This window comes from Plutella xylostella, chromosome 16 (assembly GCF_932276165.1).
Source record: "Plutella xylostella chromosome 16, ilPluXylo3.1, whole genome shotgun sequence".
NCBI lineage: Eukaryota > Metazoa > Arthropoda > Insecta > Lepidoptera > Plutellidae > Plutella > Plutella xylostella.
The window spans coordinates 489,607-510,390 of NC_063996.1; the positions used below are offsets into that span (position 1 = coordinate 489,607).

Consider the following 20,784-nt stretch of genomic DNA (forward strand, 5'->3'; position numbering starts at 1 on the left):
GTCGTTTTTAGGGTTCCGTAGCCAAAATGGCAAAAACGGAACCCTTATAGTTTCGTCATGTCCGTCTGTCCGTCTGTCCGTCTGTCCGTCTGTCACAGCCGATTTACTCGGAAACTATAAGTACTACAGTGATGAAATTTGATGGGAATATGTGTTGTATGAACCGCTACAAAAATATGACACTAAATAGTAAAAAAAAGAATTGGGGGTGGGGCCCCCCATACATGTAACTGAGGGATGAAATTTTTTTTTTCGATGTACATACCCGTGTGGGGTATCAATGGAAAGGTCTTTTAAAATGATATAAAGTTTTCTAAAAAACATTTTTCTTAAAGTGAACGGTTTTTGAGATATCAGCTCTCAAAGTCGTAAAAAGTATGTCCCCCCCCCTCTATTTTTATAACTACGGGGTATAAAATTCTAAAAAAAATAGAGGTGATGCATGCTAATTAACTCTTTCAACGATTTTTGGTTTGATCAAAGTATCTCTTATAGTTTTTGAGATAGGTTGATTTAACTGTAATTTTGGTTAAGTTATATTTGCTGCTACGGAACCCTTTGTGCGCGAGCCCGACTCGCACTTGGCCGGTTTTTTGCACCATGTATTTTAAATTTCGTCTTCTTCGCCGTTAAACCCAAAACGCTTATCACCCATCAATTGCAAGCCAGTCACCGGCTTTTCCCTCTACAACCTATACTAACTTGGTGTTCCAATCCGCAGAACGGCGGCAGCGAGACGGAGGGCAGCCGCTTCAGCCGCTGGTTCCGGCGCGAGAGCCCCACGCACGACAACCGACACTACGAGAGACTGCTCAACAACATGGTCAATGGTTAGTAGGAATTATGTTACTAGGTACTGTAGGTACACTGGAAGTCATGTGTGGCGTGGGAATTTCGGGATGAAAAAGTTGCCTATCTATGGGTGGTTAGCTTACTAAAATGTACTTGGTTTTGTGGAAATGTACTTGGTTTTGTGGGATGTATTAGGTTAAGCTTATTTGTGAAATTTATTTATTATATTTATTCATTTATTCATTCATTCATTTACTACCTGCCAAATTCAATAAAAATGTATACAGCTGATTTCCTATGTGAGAGGAACAAACAAACTTTCACGTTTATATAATGTTATTGAGGATGATAAGAGATGATTCGCAGCGCGTCATCGCCGCTATAGTCGCATGGCGGTCGAGCGGCATGGCGCTCCAATGACGTCGCGCGTTTTAGACATATTCCATTCCGCACCCTTTTGGGTTTCTAAATAGTGTCGTCCATTACGTGTATCCTAATAAACAAGATGCACTGCTTTGTATCGCCTAACTCTTTTTGTAGTTGAAGACGATGTTGTATATGATACCTTTGAAGTTTCTACAAGCTAAAACCAACACCAACACTCCACAGATCTCGACTCGTCGGACACTTCCCTCAACAATCCGGCGGCGGGCTCGCAGCAGCAGTTCGCGCCCATCTCCCCCGCGCGCCCCGCGCCGCCGCCCTCGCTGCTCGAGCTGCTGCGCCGCGCCAACGTGGACGACCACCGTATGTACACCTGCCGCTACATGGGCTCGTTATCGCGATTCCCCATAAATACGGCGCTGTGAGTTTGTCGCCATCAATAATGAACCCATGTTGCGGCCGTCCTTGGGTTTCTGTACAGGACACTACTGTGTAACCTGCACAGAACTCTGAGAAGGGGTCAAATTTCTTTGCAGCCTATATCATGATACAAGAACTAAATAGTGAAATAATTATGTTCCATTTATGAGCGAACAAGCTGTTGCTCCCTAGCTTTTTCATTGAAGTATTCGCATCTTTTCATAATGACTTACCTTTTAAACTTTCTATAGATTTCCACAAATTATGCACCTATCCTCTAACATCCTCTGACCAACTACTGGACATAGGTCTCTTCACGCGACACACGTTTCACAAACACTAACAGCCCATCCATACTCCACAGAGATGAACGTAGCAGCAGCGGCAGCCAACGCCGGCGGAGGCAAGATCCATTCGCTGGAGGAATTAGAGGCGCGCCTCAGACCGCAGCCCGCGCCGCTGCCCGACCACGACCTCACCGCGTTCAAGAGACTCGTGAGTAACAACAAATACCTAGCATGGGCCGCAGGATGCGCAAGACAAGACGTGAAAATAGTTTTTTCTAGCGTTCGCTGTCGAGGACAGGCGATGCGGGAGAGCGGAAGATTTTTGTGATGCGTTGCGTTTGTCTTGCGTTCCGTGCCAAATAAAGTTTAGCTTTCTTTATATCACCTATTTACCTATACTAGAAAAAAAAGTTTTACCTAGAACCACAAATAAATAAATAAACAGTCTTTCAAAGGTAATCCTCGAATTTGTCATAAGAATCTTTAGATTTGAAAATATAATTTTTTCTCCCTAGTTGGCGCAAGTATCGGGCGGACACGCGGTCCCGGCTGAGCACCGCCCGCAACCGCCGCCGCCGCCGCAGCCGCAGCCGCAACCCATGAGTCTACTGCAGGTAATATTATATACATTGCTATAAGATTTCCCTAAACTGCACAAACTTGCCTAGTGAATTCTGACTAGGTTTATGTGTGAATCGCTATTATTTACATCATCGGCATAACCCTTGAATCATCTGCCTTGCTCACCCAGCTACTACCGACTACCTGTCTATAATTAACCGGTTGAACCCCGTGAAATAGGCCACATTTAAAATCTATTGTGTCTCGTGCGTTATCGCTCGATATCGCGCTTTCCGGAGCTTACAGGTTTAGAATAATGTTGTGTGTTTGTCAGATGCTAAACAAGAGCATGGAGCAGCAGAAGGCGCCGCCGCCGCCGCACATCCCGCAGGAGCTGGTGTACAAGCTGCTGCAGGTGCAACAGGTACACACATCACGATCAACTTATAACACCCCACTTTTTATGCCGGGGGTAAAAAAACACGTTGGCCCACCCCCCTGCTACAGTCTTACTATGAACTATAAACTTTTATTTACTATGTATAAACTTTTTTTATGAATAAGGGGGTTAATTTGTAAACGCTCAGACAATGACCATTGAATTGTTCTTGGGTTGTACTATGACTAATCTAGCTGCCTGATCCTTACAATAAATATTTTCATAAATAAACCCATGTAAGAAGACCTATATAGCAGACCTAAATCTGCAAAAAAAATACCTTTACACTATTTAACCTCCTCCATCCCGCACCTCCTATCAGAACTCCTACAAGAACATAATGACATTTGCAGCGCCAACAACAGCCGCCAGAGATGCCCGCCGGCATGGGGGGCGCGGGGGCGGCCATGGGGGGCGCGGGGGGCAACATGCCCCCCCCGGTGGATAGGGAGCTGCTTCAGCGTCCGGAGGCACAGGCTATTATACACGGTTGGTACACCAGACGATATGTATACTATAATAGTTGTATTTATTTGGGGATTTCTCAGACACTGCAAACCAACCGCAAATACAAAAAGTCAAAGTCAAATGTGTTTATTCATCGTATAAATATAAAGTTTTCTGATGAACGTAAATTTTTACAAACTACTCTCCGTTCGATAATATTTCTACAAAGCCTGTAATATAGGTGTCGGACAGCTGATTTTTATGTAAATATAGGACAACCAGATATCCAATACACGAATGTTTGACTTGGGCGAGATTCAAACTAACGAATCCAGACTCCGAAACAAGGCTTACTTACTACCTGCTCCTCCAAGAGGACGAAGAATGTAACTTTAAATTGCTAGATACTTGCTTTTTAGTACACCCTTTCGCAACTGCTACTGATAATAATTCCACTCCTTCCTTACCCCAGGTCTGAAGGCAGGCGAGATCACAGTGACGCACCTGATGCAGCAGCTCGGCAACCCGGGGCTGCAGTCCCGCCACCGCGACCTGCTGCTGTCCATCCTGCGCCTGCACCAGCACCGACAGGTATACCACCAGCTCTGATGCAGCAGCTACAATCCGGGGCTAATAATGTCCTCCTAGCCGAATTTCGACCACGGCGGTCAATCCAAATTGAGATCAGCCATCTACGCAGGAGTAGATTATAGTGCCCAAGTGTGTGCGCAGTACACAGGAGCACTCTCTGTTCCATCACTCTCATAGCCCAATGGGACGGATTGACCGACACGACTGGAGAGAGCTAGGCGCAGGACCGACTGCTTTACATGCCCATCCGACAGCATGGATCGTTTCACTGTTTCGGACAACAGGTGATCAGCCTTCTATGTCCTAACCAAACTTAGAACCACAATTTTGAAACACAAATTGATGGTCCCACACGGGAATCGAACCCGGGACCTCTGGGTCATGAAGCGAAGCTTCTACCACTAGACCACAGAGGCAGGCAAGCCGGGGCTGCAGAGCACCTGCAGCTGTCCATTCTGCAGTCTGCACCAGCACCGACAGGTATACCACCAGCTCTGATGCAGCAGCAACAACCCAAGGATTGCGTCGAAACAACAGAGTGGATGGGTATTGTTTGGCGAAACTGAAATCCTTTCATTGCGACGATAAGTAGCGCAGCCGTAATACCTTTAGCTCTACTCATACAGCGACACCAGAAAATAATTACTAATATAAGTATATTACTAATACCCTTCTCTCTCCACAGCAAATGGGCGGGTCCCCGCTGCCGGCGCCGCCCGCGCACCTCGTGGTGCCGCCGCACCACCAGCCGCTCCGCCTGTCGCCGCTGCCGCATCCAGGTGTGTACCAGCTGTTGTTACTAGTGTATGTTTGTGTGAGAAGTGAGGATGGTACTAAATTGTAACTTATAAATATCAAGGTCATAAATAAACATACTAATCTATAAATTATAATTATAAAATAAAAAGTATTTGGATTGTGTTATTTTTAGTTTGATATTTGGAACGATTCTGAAGAGTAGATTAAATTTTATCACTGTAAAAACTTTTTTTTCTTACTAGAAAATCGAATTATTTGAGAGCACTTAATATGAGCGTTTTACCTACCAATAAAACGCTTATTAATTTACTTACCTTGTTCGAAGCTTATAGCTATTGAGATAGGTGCCATGTTTCCCGCCTAAATAGTGCCGTCTCTTTCTTCCCTATAGCGCTGTCTCTTTCGCTTGTCGTCATTCTACTACCGCAGGTGGGGCGATGACGTGGTCGGAAGTCGCCCCACATTTGCTCATCATTGAGTCGAAATTTACCAGGCAGAGATTATCCTATAAGCTTCGAACAAGGTAAGTAAATTAATAAGCGTTTTATTGGTAGGTAAAACGCTCATATTAATTTGACTTGACCGTTGTTCGAAGCTTATAGCTATTGAGACGTGTTTGTTATCGCCTGGTAGTAGAATGCAACTGGACGCCAATGTGAATATGTGTGTGCGTAAAATAATGAACTCAAAATAAAAGATTCAAGTATGAAAAAAAAATAAAGTAGTATATTATTTTAACCAATAACTATAAAAACAGTTTGATAAGGGAAATCACCTACTTATATAAACAAAAAATCATTAAAATTATTTAATCAATTGAATCAAAAGTACTAGCTATATTATTTACTCTCGAAACAGGCATTACTTCGCGCCTGTAAAAGTTTTTAAAAGTGTTTGCACTACGCCAGTTTCCTCTGGATAAAATCTCTTCAAGAGGATAATTATTGAGCCAGTTATTCGACGCTACAGCAGAGCGTACACTCCCAGGTGTTGCTTTAATACCTGCTGCTACTAATAATGATTTAACCCAGCCGGCGATGATAGCGCGAGACGCTGGTTTAGCTTTACCTCTAAATGACATAAACAATTGATTACAATTTGCCTGTTTCCGGCGATCAGCTAATAATAGAATCAATTGATTAATCCAAAAGATTGAATTGAGATTTCTACAAGATTGATTAGGTATGAGTTTCCAACCCGATTGCCTATACTCTGAAGTATCCGTTTTCGATCCCCAGATAGGCCAAAAAATTATACAATCATCTGATCTTATACAATGCTTGTCATCACATGAAAGGAGGGTCAGATCATGAATCCTTCTTCCTGAACTTAAAAGTAACAACATAGCGGTGTGCCGAGAAACTTGAAACACATTAGACAAATCAACAGAGTAATTTTGTAAATACAATGATAATTGATCAACATTCCAGACCGGTGGTTTATGAACCTTTGGCTTTTTAAGGGCAATTGATTTCATTACATGTTTGACTAAAGCATGTGACGACAATTTGCCAGACATATTAACATTACAAAGTGTGCAAACCACTGATTTATGTACAAGAATAGTGTTATATGATAATGCATGGATTAAATGTAAATCAGCTAAAAACTTGGCTAACTCACTACCATCAGGACAAGTCGGACTACAATCATTAGTTTGGCACCACTGAACCCATCTATTCCAAGCAACGTTGTAGGTTTTACGTGTAGACGGGCGCCAGGAGGATTCTAGCAACTGTACCTGGTCATTATTCCAGCTATTCAGTTCCTTTGCCCACCCCCACACTTCCACACTTCTAGCTCCATCTCTTGGACATTGGGGGGCGGTAGACCTGTCGATAGGTCCACTAGTACTTTGTCTAGGTTCCATAATGTGTAAGGGGGAGCTAACGCTCGAGGTCGGAGATCTGCTCTCCAAAATACCTTCTCCCACCTGGGAACTACCAGCAGGAACGTCCCTGTCGCCTGATTGAGATGAGCCAGCACTCTGGGTATGAGGAATGGCGGTGGGAATACCCAAGCCAACTGGTAATTCCAAGGTTGAGAGAAGGCGTCGTGGAATACTGCCTGGTGATCTTTCAAATCCAGGGTTACGTAATTGGACACAACATGAGCCCTTTCTGATGCAAAGAGGTCTATGACAGGGATTCCCCATTTCATGAACACTTTTTCCGTGCACGTTGGTTTCAAGTGCCACTCTGGTGGCCGACGTAATCGCGACAGATGGTCTGCGTGAGCATTGTATTTTCCCGGTAAGTGGAACAGATTTAGATGAATCTGATAAAAGTCTAGGAGTTCGAAGACTCGATAGGTCAAATCCAGTAGGGCGGATGACTTGGTTCCACCTTCGTTCCGGAGATAGGCGATAACTGTTTTGTTGTCGCACTGAACCATCACTGTGGATTGACGCAGGAGCAGACAATGACCTTCTAATACCTTTAGAATTGCCAGCATTTCCTTCTGATTGCAGTGCAATGGACGCTCTGCGTCGTTCCACGATCCCGACAATACCAGGTTGTCTAATTGAGCCCCCCAGGCCAAATCCGATGCATCGGTGGTTAGAAAATGACTCGGTGGAGCATAATGAATTAGGGAAGACTCGCAGCAATGTATTAGCCACCATTCTAGGTCTTTCCTGGCACAATCGGGTATTCGGTGACAAGTCGTGATGTTGGTTTTGGTCAGAGAATTTTGCAGATTGAGAAGAGCACGATAATGCAGGCGGCCCTTGGGGACGGCAAAACTGGCGAAATTGAGGAGACCCACTAAACTCTGAAGCTCTTTGAGGGTTGTTTTCCCAGTTGCCAACTTTTGATTTATTTTGTGAGTTAGTGTGGCTACTTTGTCCTCGGGTAGCCTCTTTTCGTTTCTCCAAGGGTCCCAATCTATGCCTAGATACGTAAGGCTTCTCTGTGGAGTTAACAGAGACTTTTGATAATTCACCATCCATCCCAAGGACTCTAGGACTTCTAATGTCTGACTGATATGGTTCTGGAGAACGCAGAACTCTTGGTTCGCCAGCAAATAATCGTCCAAGAATACCACGACTCTGATTCCTTGTTGGCGTAGGTACTGTGCCACCCAATTCGTAAGAGCAGCGAAGGTTTTGGGGGCTGTGCTTAGACCAAACGGTAAGCAAGTCATTTGGAGAAGTTCGTTCTTGTATATCATGCGTAAAAAGCGTCTGTGGCTCTGAGAAATTTTTAAATGAAAATATGCCTGCGACAAATCTATTTTGCAAAGCCAGTCTTTGTGCTGCACAAAATTGGGTATCCGATAAATGTTCAAGAGGCTGAACTTCTCCGTCATGACAAATTGATTTAGTGCTTAAAATTGAAAATGGGTCTTGCAGAGCCGTCGTTCTTGGGTACCAAAAACATTGTGGACAGAAAGCTTGGGGAAGGCTGGGCCACCTCTAGTACCTCCTGGTCTTTCATTTGATTTATGACTACAGTCATGTTTTCTGATTCCGGGATTTGATATCGACTTGTGGCAGTGTCCGGATAAATTAGAGGCGGTTTTTGTACAAAGGGTATGCGATACCCTTGAATTATGTTCAGAAGGAAGCTCGGTGCTCCTTTGGTTTGCCACTGTTGGTAAAAATCGCCTAGTCGACCCGCTCTGAAGCGGTTCGAGTCAATATCTTCGCCTTTTATTATTTCCTCTATAGCCAGATGAGGATGGGCGCTTCTGACCACCGCGGTTTGGCTGGCGTTGCTCTTGAGACCTTTGTCCAGTTCGAGGGTTCTGCCCTCGAAAGTTGTTACCTTGTCCATTTCCACAATAATGATTACGCCCTTGCGGAGGGTATGAGTAATTCTGAACACCCTGCGAGGGTGCATTGTGTGTGCCTGAGGCATGTGCATTACTTACATTTGCACAAGGTCGGCAATTTGTACCCTGCGAGGGTAAAGAGTGCTGTACCTTCCCCTGCGAGGGGCAGCTGTTATATGCCCTACTAGGTCCCGCCTGCGGGGCGGGGCCGCTGGCATTTCTTTTTTGTAATGGCCAGAAACACCTCCTGACACCTCCAGCTTTTTCTACAGCAGCGGCAAATGCGTCAGCATTGAACAGGTTTCGACAAGATGGTGGAATTTTTTAAACGTAAGTTTTTCTTGGAGGTCATGCACTTGTTGGGTTAGTTTGTCTATTCTACGGTCACTGCGAGTCACTCGTTTGCCCCCCCTTTTCTTTTGACGGCGCCTGTGACGACGCCTTTTCTTATTTTTATGGTCAGAGGAAGAATCCGAACTAGAAGAGCTACTACTACTAGAGCTCGAGCTAGTTGAGGAGCGGCGCACGCGTTTGCGACGCTGCGGTGACCCTGAGGGCGTGCGTGGACGTCGACTATCTTGGGGCTGCGCGCGCGGGCGTGGCGAACGCTCGGGTGGCCCTGTGTCTGATACTAGCTCTTCATTACCCATTGCTCCCTAATAGAACAAAATAAAAAGAAATGGGCAAAATATGTAGGTAAAATATAAAAAGTCGAACGGAAAAACCGTTAAAAAGAAGTCAGTTATAAATATTGGACACTCACCTGATCTTACGCCCTTCAGGTAGGCGTAAGCAAAAGCACAATTTATCAAAAATTACAAAAAATTATGCAGAAAATCAGAAAACACCGTTAATTTTTTAAAAATTATTTCGTATTTTACGGACGGACTATGTTGAACGACCGTTCACGGCGGGGAACAAGACGCCAATGATGAGCAAATGTGGGGCGACTTCCGACCACGTCATCGCCCCACCTGCGGTAGTCAGGCGCGGATCCAGACCTCAAAATAGGTGATGGGCAAGTCAAAAACCCGACCAATAATTTTCATTTAATTTCATCATTTATGTACGGTGGCCTGCGCCTAAAAGTATACAGGCGGAGTTTTTAAAATAGCGATCTCAAGCTCACATGCTGCTCAAGCACATCCACATTAACACCACTGCTACACATATCACACACAACACGTCCCCGGATTTATAACAGATGTAGCTGGTCCCTTCATCATCAGGGATCGCATCTACTACTACTACTACTACTACATCCGTGAATTTTTTCATATTTTTTGGATTAACCATTTAGCCAACAGGGGGGGTGGGGGGATCCATTTAGGTCTAAAAATTAGCACTTCAAAGCTTAATATTTCGTAAACCAATCACTGAATCAAAAAAATGGTTTGAGCTTACTTTGTCGGGGCCATAAATTTGTATAGGTATTTATGCGGAATATCAGCTTGATATATTTATCCGTGTCTGAGAAAAACGGTGGTAGTGACAGACAGACAGACGGACAACAAAGTGATCCTATAAGGTTGCCTTTTTTCCTTTTGAGGTACGGAATCCTAAAAAAGGTGGTTTTGCGTCGCCTTGAGGTATTGATAGGATTGATAGGTAGCAGATTTTTGTGTATGTTGGTATTGATCATAACGCAATTTTTCCTTTTCAAAAGCCCTCTGGATCAATAAATAGTTATTTATTTATTAAATAAGGAACACCAGCAGTTAACACAACAGGCATAACAGTAAATTTTACATTTCAAGTCTGAAAAAACAGGTTATGAAATTTTTAACCGAAAAAAGTTTGTGCTAACGGCAAAACTTAATAAGTATACAGGTATACAACTATAGTCGTTTGCAATAGAATCCAACAATCGTGTAAACAAATATGGCGGACTGACATTGACAGCGTATTGTTTATGCCCATAGTGATGTCATAGTGTTCTAATTAGATTAAATATATAAGCCATAGACTATAAAATAAAACTGATTATACAGGGTGATTGGAAAGTCGATGTATTCCTTTAAATGAGTTGTAGTCGAAGGCATTTCCAGTCGATTGAACCCCATAATGCATTATCCGAAAATCAACCATTTCTGAGTTATTTAAGTTTTAAGTTTTTTTTAAAATTTTGCCAAAATTTATGTTTAAAAGCAAAATATTTCGAAAACCAACGATTTTTTAAATACTATTTTGATTGTTTTGCATTGATGACACCTTAGTCAACTAATCATAATCATTAATTGCGTAATATTTAACTTAATTTAGACACAGTGCTTCAAAATAGATGAAACATTAAGAAAATTTTACGAAAGATGAAAATAAAAAAGCTAATTTAAAAAAGAATTTTATCTGACAATTTTTCAGGCACTACAGCTTAAAAACATAATCAATTTATAAGGTTTAAAATGACATATTCCAATCTAAAATCATTCTATCTTTGAACCTATCGTCATCAAAAAGTACTTTCGGCTAACCGTGTTATCGGACAAGCATTATTTCGGTGAAGCAACCTTGTAGTCGATCTGTGCCTTTGAGGGACCGCGCTATCGGAGAACAATAATTAGGAAACGGTTCGGAGCTCTAAAAAGTCCTGCTATAAGACATTTTACCTTAAAATTTTAACAAAATCTTGTTTGTTTCCCTACTGAGATTTGCCCGCCTATGCGGTTGTTTTGGCTATATCTTGGCCATACCTTAATCGATTTTGACCCGAGATACTAGGTTCCAGCATCGCTTTAGCGTCAACATGTGGTCAGGCATACTGAACGGAGAAATGATCGGGCCGTTCGAATTGCCGCCGAGGCTGAATGGAGAGACGTACAAATTGTTTCTCGAAAATGATCTTCCCTTATTATTGGAGGAAGTCAACCTCGCTTTTCGAAGACACATAGTTTTCCAAAATGACGGTGCACCATGCCACTACGCAGCACAAGTGCGTAATCATTTAAATGAAACGTATCCCAACAGGTGGATCGGACGAAACGGTCCAATCAGATGGCCTTCACGATCGCCTGACCTAAATCCGATTGATTTTTTTATTTGGGGTTATTACAAAGACATAGCTTACGCCCGAGAATCGGTAAATGAAGAGCAGCTAAGACAGCGAATTGGAGAGGCCGGAAATGTCGTTAGAGAAAACAGAGAAGCGTTTAGGCAACTTAAACAAAATTTCTTGCGTAGATGTAGGCTGTGTATTGATTTGGGAGGTCGCCATTTTGAAAATTTATTATGAGTGAATGTGTCAAATAATTATTTGAGTCTATTTACTTATTGTTAATAATACAATTATCGCATTAATCTTACAACTCACACTAAAACATTTTACTAAGAATTTTCATTCAAACATGCAACTAAAATAAAAAAAATAGTACCTAAATAATTTTATTTTCCCTTTAATTTGATACATTTTCTAACTTAATTAGTCCTTAGTAATGACCTAACAGGAATCTTTAAACTTTCTGAAACAATTTACTAATTAGGTATTTTCCACCCACGTACCTTTGAAGGCTGTTTTCTGGAAATAATACCCCATTAAGCAATAGTTTATTTTTATTTTTATGTAATTTTGGAACCTTGCGGAGTTTTTAAAATTAATAAGGGACCATGAGAATAACTATTTCAATTTTTAATTTCAAGTTGAAAATTCAGAGCAGTCTAGCTCGATGATATAATTTGAACTTTCGATATAAAAATAACTAACTTACATTACAGCTAGGAAGCTGAAACTTTTATGGTTAAAAGAACAACTTAAGAGGATGACACAAAAATAAAAAATTATTTAAATAAGTTATCCAAAAAAATAATAAAACATAATTGATCCACTGAGGTCGATTTTCGTAGAAAATTTGGAAAAAAAATCATAACTCCTAAACTACTAAAAATTGCTGAACATACATGGGGGTGATTTGGCTACACCTTGACCTAAGGAATCTAACATTTTCCTTTGGACGTCACTCTTTGGGCCACCCTGTATAAAAAAATGTTATTAAAACAAATTTAAATCTTCGTCTTCTTCATCATCACTATCAGAAGTGACACCGGTGACCGTAATTATAAATGGAACCACTGTGTCATCGCTTGCCGTGTCTAAAATGCCGTCGAGCTTTTTCATTTCTTCCTCTTCCTTTTTTCATTTCGGTTAATTATATTAAGCTCTTGAAAAAAAAAAATTGTATTCAAATACTATTAAATTAAAATAATTGATTGAATTAAAATTAAAACATAACTTCAGATTACGAACAACACTAACTTTTCAATGACTTATAGAGTTAGATGAGTAAAAAACAAAGATGACAGCTTGGCAAATACTTCGAAATTTTTACGTTGCAAATGTTTTAACAAATTTAACTTATAAATACAAGTTAAATCGTGTTGAAGATAATGTGAAAACAATGGTGCGTTCGTTGAAATCAGACTATGTTCATAATTGATCGTCAAATGTATGTGATTACGGAGTAATCGTGACAATTTGGTTTGTTTACATGATTGTTGGATTCTATTGCAAACGATATAGACTAAATTCTCATTTAATAGGGAATATGCATGTGTTTGTCTTTTTATTCGATAATTTTACATGACTTTATTATAGTTCAAAAAATTCAACGCCAAAAATAGTAAATTTAAGGTATTTTAAATAAAGTTAAAAAGAGGATGGGCGTTTTGGGACATATAATGTCCAGTCATACATCGTTGGATAGCTCTTTTCAAGTGCGCAAAAAATATTATGACGAAAAATCCGTATAATTTATTAATTTTGAAATATATTCGTCAGAAGCAAGTCTTTTTCAGTGACTTTGCACTCTCTCGATGACAGTTAGGGCGTAATACACGTAATATTAAAATGAGAGAAATTACTTTCAACTGGTTTTATTTACTGAGTTAAAAATTCGTGTCGTTTCTAAAGTTTGTATTTATTGCAGTTTTTTTCTACTTTTCAACAATTATTTACGTGCTCAAAAATAAATTATAATCAAAAATATTGATGGAGGCATAATTTTGTAATAACAAAGTTTATTATAAATAATATTTGAACTTTCTTTGAATCACATGCATATTCTCTATGTGGCTAATTTTATCTTTAAAGGCCGAATAGTTTTATGTTACCTACAGCTATTTCATTAAAAGTCTACTTATGAGCAATAAAAAAGTTACACTTTAAAATATGTCGACACCAATTTTTAATAAAACATTTCGAATTTGATCAAAATCTTAAAGTTTTTTATAATAATACAGTTTATTATAAAAACTATATGGCTTATTGGGGTCAAACTAGTCACGATGTACTTATACATAAGTAGTGACATTTGCTGTTAGCCGAAACTCACTCTTGGCATGACCGAAAATTTTATGGTTTTTGAATTCTTCACAACTATCCAGAGGGCTGCCGAGGTGGAAAAAAAATATTTAGCATAACCAGAAATCATCACCATCAGCATCATTACAAAAAACAACCATACGAAAATGATAAAATAACGAAATTATTATATTGAAATCCCGTGGTGTGATATGGCAAGGAATTTAGGTGATGGGCATGCCCATCTTGCCCATATGGGTGGATCCGCGCCTGGCGGTAGTAGAATGACGACAAGCGAAAGAGACAGCGCTATAGGGAAGAAAGAGACGGCACTATTTAGGCGGGAAACATGGCACCTATCTCAATAGCTATAAGCTTCGAACAACGGTCAAGTCAAATTAATTTAAAATTGTTTGCTTCGGAACGTATTGCGTCCTGTAGTATAGATAACTTATAAAATTATTGTAACTTCCGTTCCCGATCTGTATTCGCCAATACCGTGTGTACATAATTATGAACATCGTTTTTAATCCCGTGGACGCAGCATTCTGTGTGTCTCCCATAATGCCGACCAGCCCCAACACGCTGGGCGTGCACCACCCAGGTATGAGAAATGTGTAGAATTAGACTTAAAAAAAAAACAATTATTTTTCGTTAAAACGTTTTTGGAAGGCTGGTATTACGATAATCATTACATGATGCTACCCCTGTGGCACAGATTTGTAGCATAGCATCAAGGGAGCAAGGCCAAGTGGTAAATCTTCATCCTTATTAGTCAATATCCACCCACTGCTGGACACAGGCCTACTAAACAATACGGCTACACTCCTCGGCTTTCCTCAACCAGCCACTTATCTCACCAAAACTGTGCTCTTGCTTGAAGAAATATTAGTTAGCCCTACAAAACTTCGATACTTCCCTCTAGCAGGGATGGCCATCCAGCTACACGATACCAATAGCCGGGAGTCCAACTGACAACCTAACGCGATCTGATCACGTGAACCCAGGAATTTCACTTACTAAAGGCCCGCGAATGGATTGCTCTGTATCATTTGGAAGAAACCCGGCTATTAACATCCTGTAACGATGCACTAACCCCCCTCTCCCCCCGCAGGCGTCCCAGCTCGCATCCCCTCCCCCCGCGAGCTGGCGGCTCACACGCAGAGCATCATGCAGAGCGCGCTCATCAAGAAGAAGCTGGAGGAGCAGCGCGAGAACTACCGCCGCCGCCACGAGCCCAAGAACACGCCCATCTCGTTCACGCCCACTTCTGTGAGATATTGCCGTCTGACTCCTATTATTAATAAGCTAGATTTACAATAAGTGAACTGAGGCTGGCTGAGCTGGAAAATAGGAATAAGTTCAATCGAGAGAAATTAATACAGTAATTTCTGATACGCGAACTATAGCAATTTCTGATATAAAAAGCTATGCAATTTAGCACAAAAAATAATTAAAAAAAGATATAGGCATTTACGATATGTAGAGATAACAATTTAGCTTTGCAACAAAAACAAGTGACAACATAAAATCACTCTTTATTCTTTTGTGTCGTTATATTGTATATTCGCAAGTCTTGCACCTGTAACTAGTACTAAAGTGTCGATTTCCCTCGCAGGTGCTCCGTAAGATGACGGCGGAGAAGGAGCAGGACGCGCCGAGCCCCAAGCAACAGCAGCAGCAGCAGTGGAACCCCAACCCGCCCAAGATGCCGCAGGGCAGGCCCATCGTCAAGGTATGTGGGCTAGATGAGTTATATGTACAGGGTGTTGCAGAATGGGTATATGTATACTAACACCCCATTTCGGCATAGACGTCTAAGCATACCACTATTTCTTAGCGTGACGGTGACAAATATTAAAGCTGAAATTTATTATTGTGGTGAAAGCTCAGTGGCCATTACTGATTGCTCATGGTGCGCGGCGCCGTACGTATATTGGTCGGACGTCACTCTGGGGGAGGGATTTTATGGGCTATTAATTTAGTCGAGTGGCTAAAGACACCTTAAGTTACACTAGACACCACACTAGTTAGCCAGTGATTTAGTCACTAAATTACTATCCACTTGACTAAATTACTAGCCTAGTGCAAACAAAGCTTACATGCGCCGTGCGCGTAGCCGTAGGCATTAAAATGTGTGTGTTATTCCAGGGTAACCAAAGCGGCGCCGGCCCCATGGGCTACGCGCCGTCTCCGTCCGAGTACCAGCAGCACTACCTGAACCAGCAGCAGGTCAGTAGCACCCTGGATTTTATTATGTACATTTTGTCGCTACCGTGGTATGGTAAGCCGAAAGATATCTACTCGTTATACAAAAAAATCACGTGACAAAAAGAATAAGCAAATGTTCCAACGTATACAGTGAGCTGCATAAATAGCTATACACTTTTGTACCGTTTGTTAGTCGTAAACCTCGAAATCAAAAAATCCTATTAGCTTTTCACCTATTCGCATTTCGCAGCGATATCAAAATTTCTGAAAAGATTTTTATTCTTGTAGTATAATTTTTGATCGCTACTGACAATTGTCTGAAAAAATCATAGTAGATTTATTTTCCTGCCTGTTTTCACTGTAGTCGCTTTTCACCTTGATAGATATTTGTTTGTAATGCATTATTAGGTACATATCGTGATATTTCTTTTACACTACAACAATATGCAACCCAAATAAGATGCGACAAAAAATACTTACTTGCTATTCAAAATATATGCAGCTTAATAAATAAGCTATTGATAATATATACTACATCAAAATTTGCTACTGTTGTAAAAATCTGTTAAAAATATATGCTAGTAACAAAATATACTACCGATATTATACGCTACAACAAAAAACGCTATCACAGTGAAATGCGAATAGGTGAAAAGCTACAAGGATTTTTTGATTTCGAGGTACTTATACGACTAACAAATGTTTTGTACCTTGTCAATCTGAAAACGCCTATCCATCCATTGAAATATTGACGGATCGTCAGTTTGACAAGGTACAAAAGTGTATAACGACTTATGCAGCTGACGATGATGAACTCCTTCTGAACTACGCGTAGTTCAGAAGGAGTTCATCATCCCCTTTCGGCTTACTGTACCACCCGCTATATGTTCGAAAGTGGTATGCTTGCTATCATTAGGTGTGGTGTTCTGGTGGCGGATGGAGCTATCTTGGATGGGCGTAGATTCATGAAATTGCTATCATTAACATGGGTCAGGGTGGGATTCGTTTGAGTAGCCACGTCGTCATAATGAATGGTTAGACCTGGCAAATTGAACGACACTGATGACACGGGTATCAGGTTACTAACCTTACTGTATAACACAAAACAGTTAAAACTGTTTTTATAAGGTATTGACGTTATATTCTAGGGCCATCATAAAATAATTATACGCATTGCCATGTCAGTAAAGATACTAAAGATACGTCTGCAAAAGATCAATTTCGCTTACATCATTTTTGCTTTATTGTGATCGTGTGTGTCGTGTACATGTCAGTGAGTGCGTGGCGTGCGGCATGTTATAAACCCGTGTTGTGGTGTATTCCAGCAAATGGCCAACGCCATCCGTCCCTTCCCGCACCAACAGCGGCCGGGGGCGCAGTCGGTGAGTGAATACCTACATTCGGGGGATGTAAGTGTTGTGCATGTTTTACTGTCGTATTATTATATTATAGCGAGAGGGAAATACATTATAGATATTAATAATAATGTTATTGATAAGCGATAATCATTAATTTATATTTTTCTAGCGAAAGCGAGTAGCAAAATATAGCCAACAGAATAAATATGATGCTTGCGTTATTTTTTATTTATGATTCTCGAAAATTGCTAATGCGCCTGAAGTTGGGTCTTTTGGAATATGCAAGTTTTAGTGTGTAAACGTCGTCGATAACGGTCATTATTGCTGGCGGTGAATAATGGCTAGCCAGGCGCAATAGCAACTTGCGGGGCTTATATCTATGTACAGTCAGCTAAACATGTAATTGTATGAATGCCACCTTAGCGGAAACAGTTTAATCCTAAGACTCATGGGTGGAAGATAGATGATTCAAATTATATTTTACTAGCTGTTCCCGCGAGTTTCGCTTCGCCTTAAAAAGTTTTCCCGTGGGAAATCCGGTATAAAAAGTAGCCTATGTTCTTTCTCAGGGTCTAGACCATATGTATACCAAATTTCATTCCAATCCGTTCAGTAGTTTTGGCGTGAAAGAGTAACAGACAGACAGACAGACACAGGTACTTTCGCATTTATAATATTAATATACAGGGTGACTTTTTAGTCACTAACGAAATTTTTTCCATGAGTTAGGTATGTACAATAGAGTCGATTTCAATGAAAAAATTAGTAGGTAAATTTTTCATGATTTATTTTTTTTGTATCCCGAAATATTGGTAAAATATGGTCACTGAGTCACTGAGCAATAAATGTTAAAAGCGATAGGTTTCTCACGAAACAAACAAAGCCGAAATTAGACCTTATTGCCGCCATAAACCAATAAACTCTCGTTTAGCGTGAGAAAGGGGCGGAGCTTCATTTTGCAAAGGATGCCGCCGCTAATGGGTAATGCGTCATCGATCTGACGTCAGTCGCCTGCGCACCGCCGCGTCACACGTGTCTCTGTTTACTCAAAAACCCTTTTTCTTTCGACGCGCGCGCACCCCGGCCCCGGGCCGACTTGTGTTGTGTTTGTGTGTGTGTGCTAAATGTATTCTAACCAAGAGTAGGAGTAGGTATGTCGAAGAGTCCCAAAATCTCGCAGACCTCAGAAATAAGATAATTGTCGCTTTCGAGGAAGTGAAAAATTACATTGTGGTGTTAAATAAATTAAAATACAATGAGTTGAAAGTGTTGTGACGTGCCAGACTTTGTGTAGATGTGTAGAAGGGACTCCACTTCGAACAATTTGATACTTCATCATACAGTGATTGAGGAAGTGTGTGCTAATTACGGTGTTGCGGTAAGGTCCCCTTGGATTTGGATTTTTTATTGCAATTTGACGGTTCTAACTCTAACCCCTTGAAAGTATGGGGAAAATCATTGAGCAACTTATGAATTTATTTGAAACTAGCTGTTCCCGCGAGCTTGGCTTCGCCTTAAATAGTTTTCGTGTGGGAATTCCGCGATAAAAAGTAGCCTATGTTCTTTTTCAAGGACGAGACCATCTGTATACCAAATTTCATTCAAATCCGTTCAGTAGTTTTGGGCGTGAAAGAGTAAAAGACAGACAGACACAATTACTTTCGCTTAGTTAGGATTCGCGGGCAAGTGGGCGTGGCCAGACGCGCTACTCGCGCTACTCGCGCACGGTGACCATGAGTCTTGGTTTTCTGGAGAAAACTTTGTGTGCCAATATCTTATAATTTTAGTACTGAAAGGTACTGAAAGAAAATACACGTAAGTTATATTTTTAACCAAGGAATGTTATATTACAATTTCGTTACTGACTAAAAAGTCACCCTGTATATGTGTATATGTGCCCGCGAGCTTCGCTTCGCCTTAAAAAGATTTTCCCGTGGGAATTCCGGGATAAAAAGTAGCCAATGTTCTTTCTCAGGGTCAAGACCATATGTATGCCAAATTTCATTCAAATCCGTTCTGTACTTTTAGGATTAGGTAGAATTATAGGTATTATTCAGGTTACGTATAACCCGTCTCTGGATCTAAAATAAAGTGTTCGCGCTGGGTTGGCCTATGTATCTTGTTTGCTGACTGTAGGTACATATTTATAACATTTGCAGTGTTCCTTTAGTCTACATAAATATTACATTGTATCCTATGGGAGAAACTACTCTAGGAGCTACTTAATCAATCACTTTATGAAAGCTGGTAGAAAATTCTTTTAGCATTAAGTCCACCCTTTGTACACTTATTGATATATTTGTGCAATAAAGGATTAAATAAATAAATAAAGCTTGTATCTTGGAAATTAAATATTTTTATTTTTATTTATGATGTATTTTCTCATCTGGTGTAATTGTCCGCAGCAACTGAACAACCTGGCGCGCGGCGTGGTGGGCGGCGCCACGCTGCAGCAGCTGCTGCTGCAGTCGCACCAGCGGACGCTCAGCGGTACGTGCTATACAGGGTGTCCTGAATTACTAGTTGAAGATTTTAGTACAATATCTAGTGACCAACGCAGTGGCAGAGCTTGTCCCAATATTCCAATACGGGGTGTCCTCAATAACTAGCTAGAGGTTTTACTACAATATCTTGTGACCAATGCAGTGGCAGAGTTTGTCACAATATTCCAGGGAGAGAAAGGAGCACCAAGTAGAATTTTAGCGACTTTTTTATCGTTATCATCAGGCCGGAATCGTCCACTGCTGGACATAGGCCTCTCGCTAAGAGTGTCACAACACTCTGCTTTTTTCATCAAGCCACTATCGGCTAAATTTCTAAGGTCAGCGGATTTGAGGGTGCTCCAGCTACATTAACTTAATGCTCAATTTCATACCATCAAATGCTAGTTTCAGAACACCAAAAGAATAACAAAACAATAACACTATCACTCCCTACAGAGATGGGCGGCGTGGGCGGCGCGGGCGGCGGCGACAACCAGCTCGCACGCTGGTTCTCCCCAGAACTGCTGGCGCGCGCGTCCGCCGGCAAGCTGCCCTCGCTGCGCGTGCCCAACGCCCTCTCGCTTGAGGAGCTGGAGCGCGGACACCAGTCGCCCGCCGTGCGCAACTAGAAGTACACCAAGCAGGGGATAGATGGCGTGCAAGCGAGTTTTCGAAAGGACCGTTTTTGTTTTGTGCAAATTGATAAGTGAATGTGGGACATCCAACAACCATCAAGGTTGTTGTTTTTAGGAAGAGAAGAATTGAGGGAAGTAGTAATGTATTTGTCTTGGAGCTTAAGAGAAACACTCGGAACTGAACGTTAAATTCGTGTTGTTAGAAAAGAGTGTCGGTTGAGTGCGAAACTAAATTAACTAATTTATTATTGGCCATTGCCAGTGGCTGGTTGTATCCGCAGTTCTATCTGCTATGTCGTCGTGAATCATCACAAAAGTGCCACTGTAATAGATCTCACGTGCAAGTGGTTCAA

At 41.2% G+C, this 20,784-nt stretch overlaps 1 protein-coding gene across 1 annotated transcript in view; it reads left to right on the top strand.

The window, feature by feature from the left end:
- The window catches only part of LOC105384645 (eukaryotic translation initiation factor 4E transporter), a 39,953-nt gene extending 19,441 nt beyond the window's left edge, over positions 1-20,512 (top strand). Inside the window, exons 12-25 of the mRNA XM_048626212.1 lie at positions 722-830; positions 1,402-1,539; positions 1,961-2,091; positions 2,399-2,497; positions 2,779-2,868; positions 3,237-3,372; positions 3,803-3,921; positions 4,607-4,700; positions 14,859-15,016; positions 15,363-15,479; positions 15,896-15,976; positions 17,281-17,364; positions 19,719-19,803; positions 20,253-20,512. Coding sequence (XP_048482169.1) covers positions 722-830; positions 1,402-1,539; positions 1,961-2,091; positions 2,399-2,497; positions 2,779-2,868; positions 3,237-3,372; positions 3,803-3,921; positions 4,607-4,700; positions 14,859-15,016; positions 15,363-15,479; positions 15,896-15,976; positions 17,281-17,364; positions 19,719-19,803; positions 20,253-20,425 — 1,614 coding nt within the window. The 3' untranslated portion in view covers positions 20,426-20,512. The remainder of the gene's footprint in view (positions 1-721; positions 831-1,401; positions 1,540-1,960; positions 2,092-2,398; positions 2,498-2,778; positions 2,869-3,236; positions 3,373-3,802; positions 3,922-4,606; positions 4,701-14,858; positions 15,017-15,362; positions 15,480-15,895; positions 15,977-17,280; positions 17,365-19,718; positions 19,804-20,252) is intronic.
- The last annotated feature ends 272 nt before the right edge of the window (positions 20,513-20,784 follow it).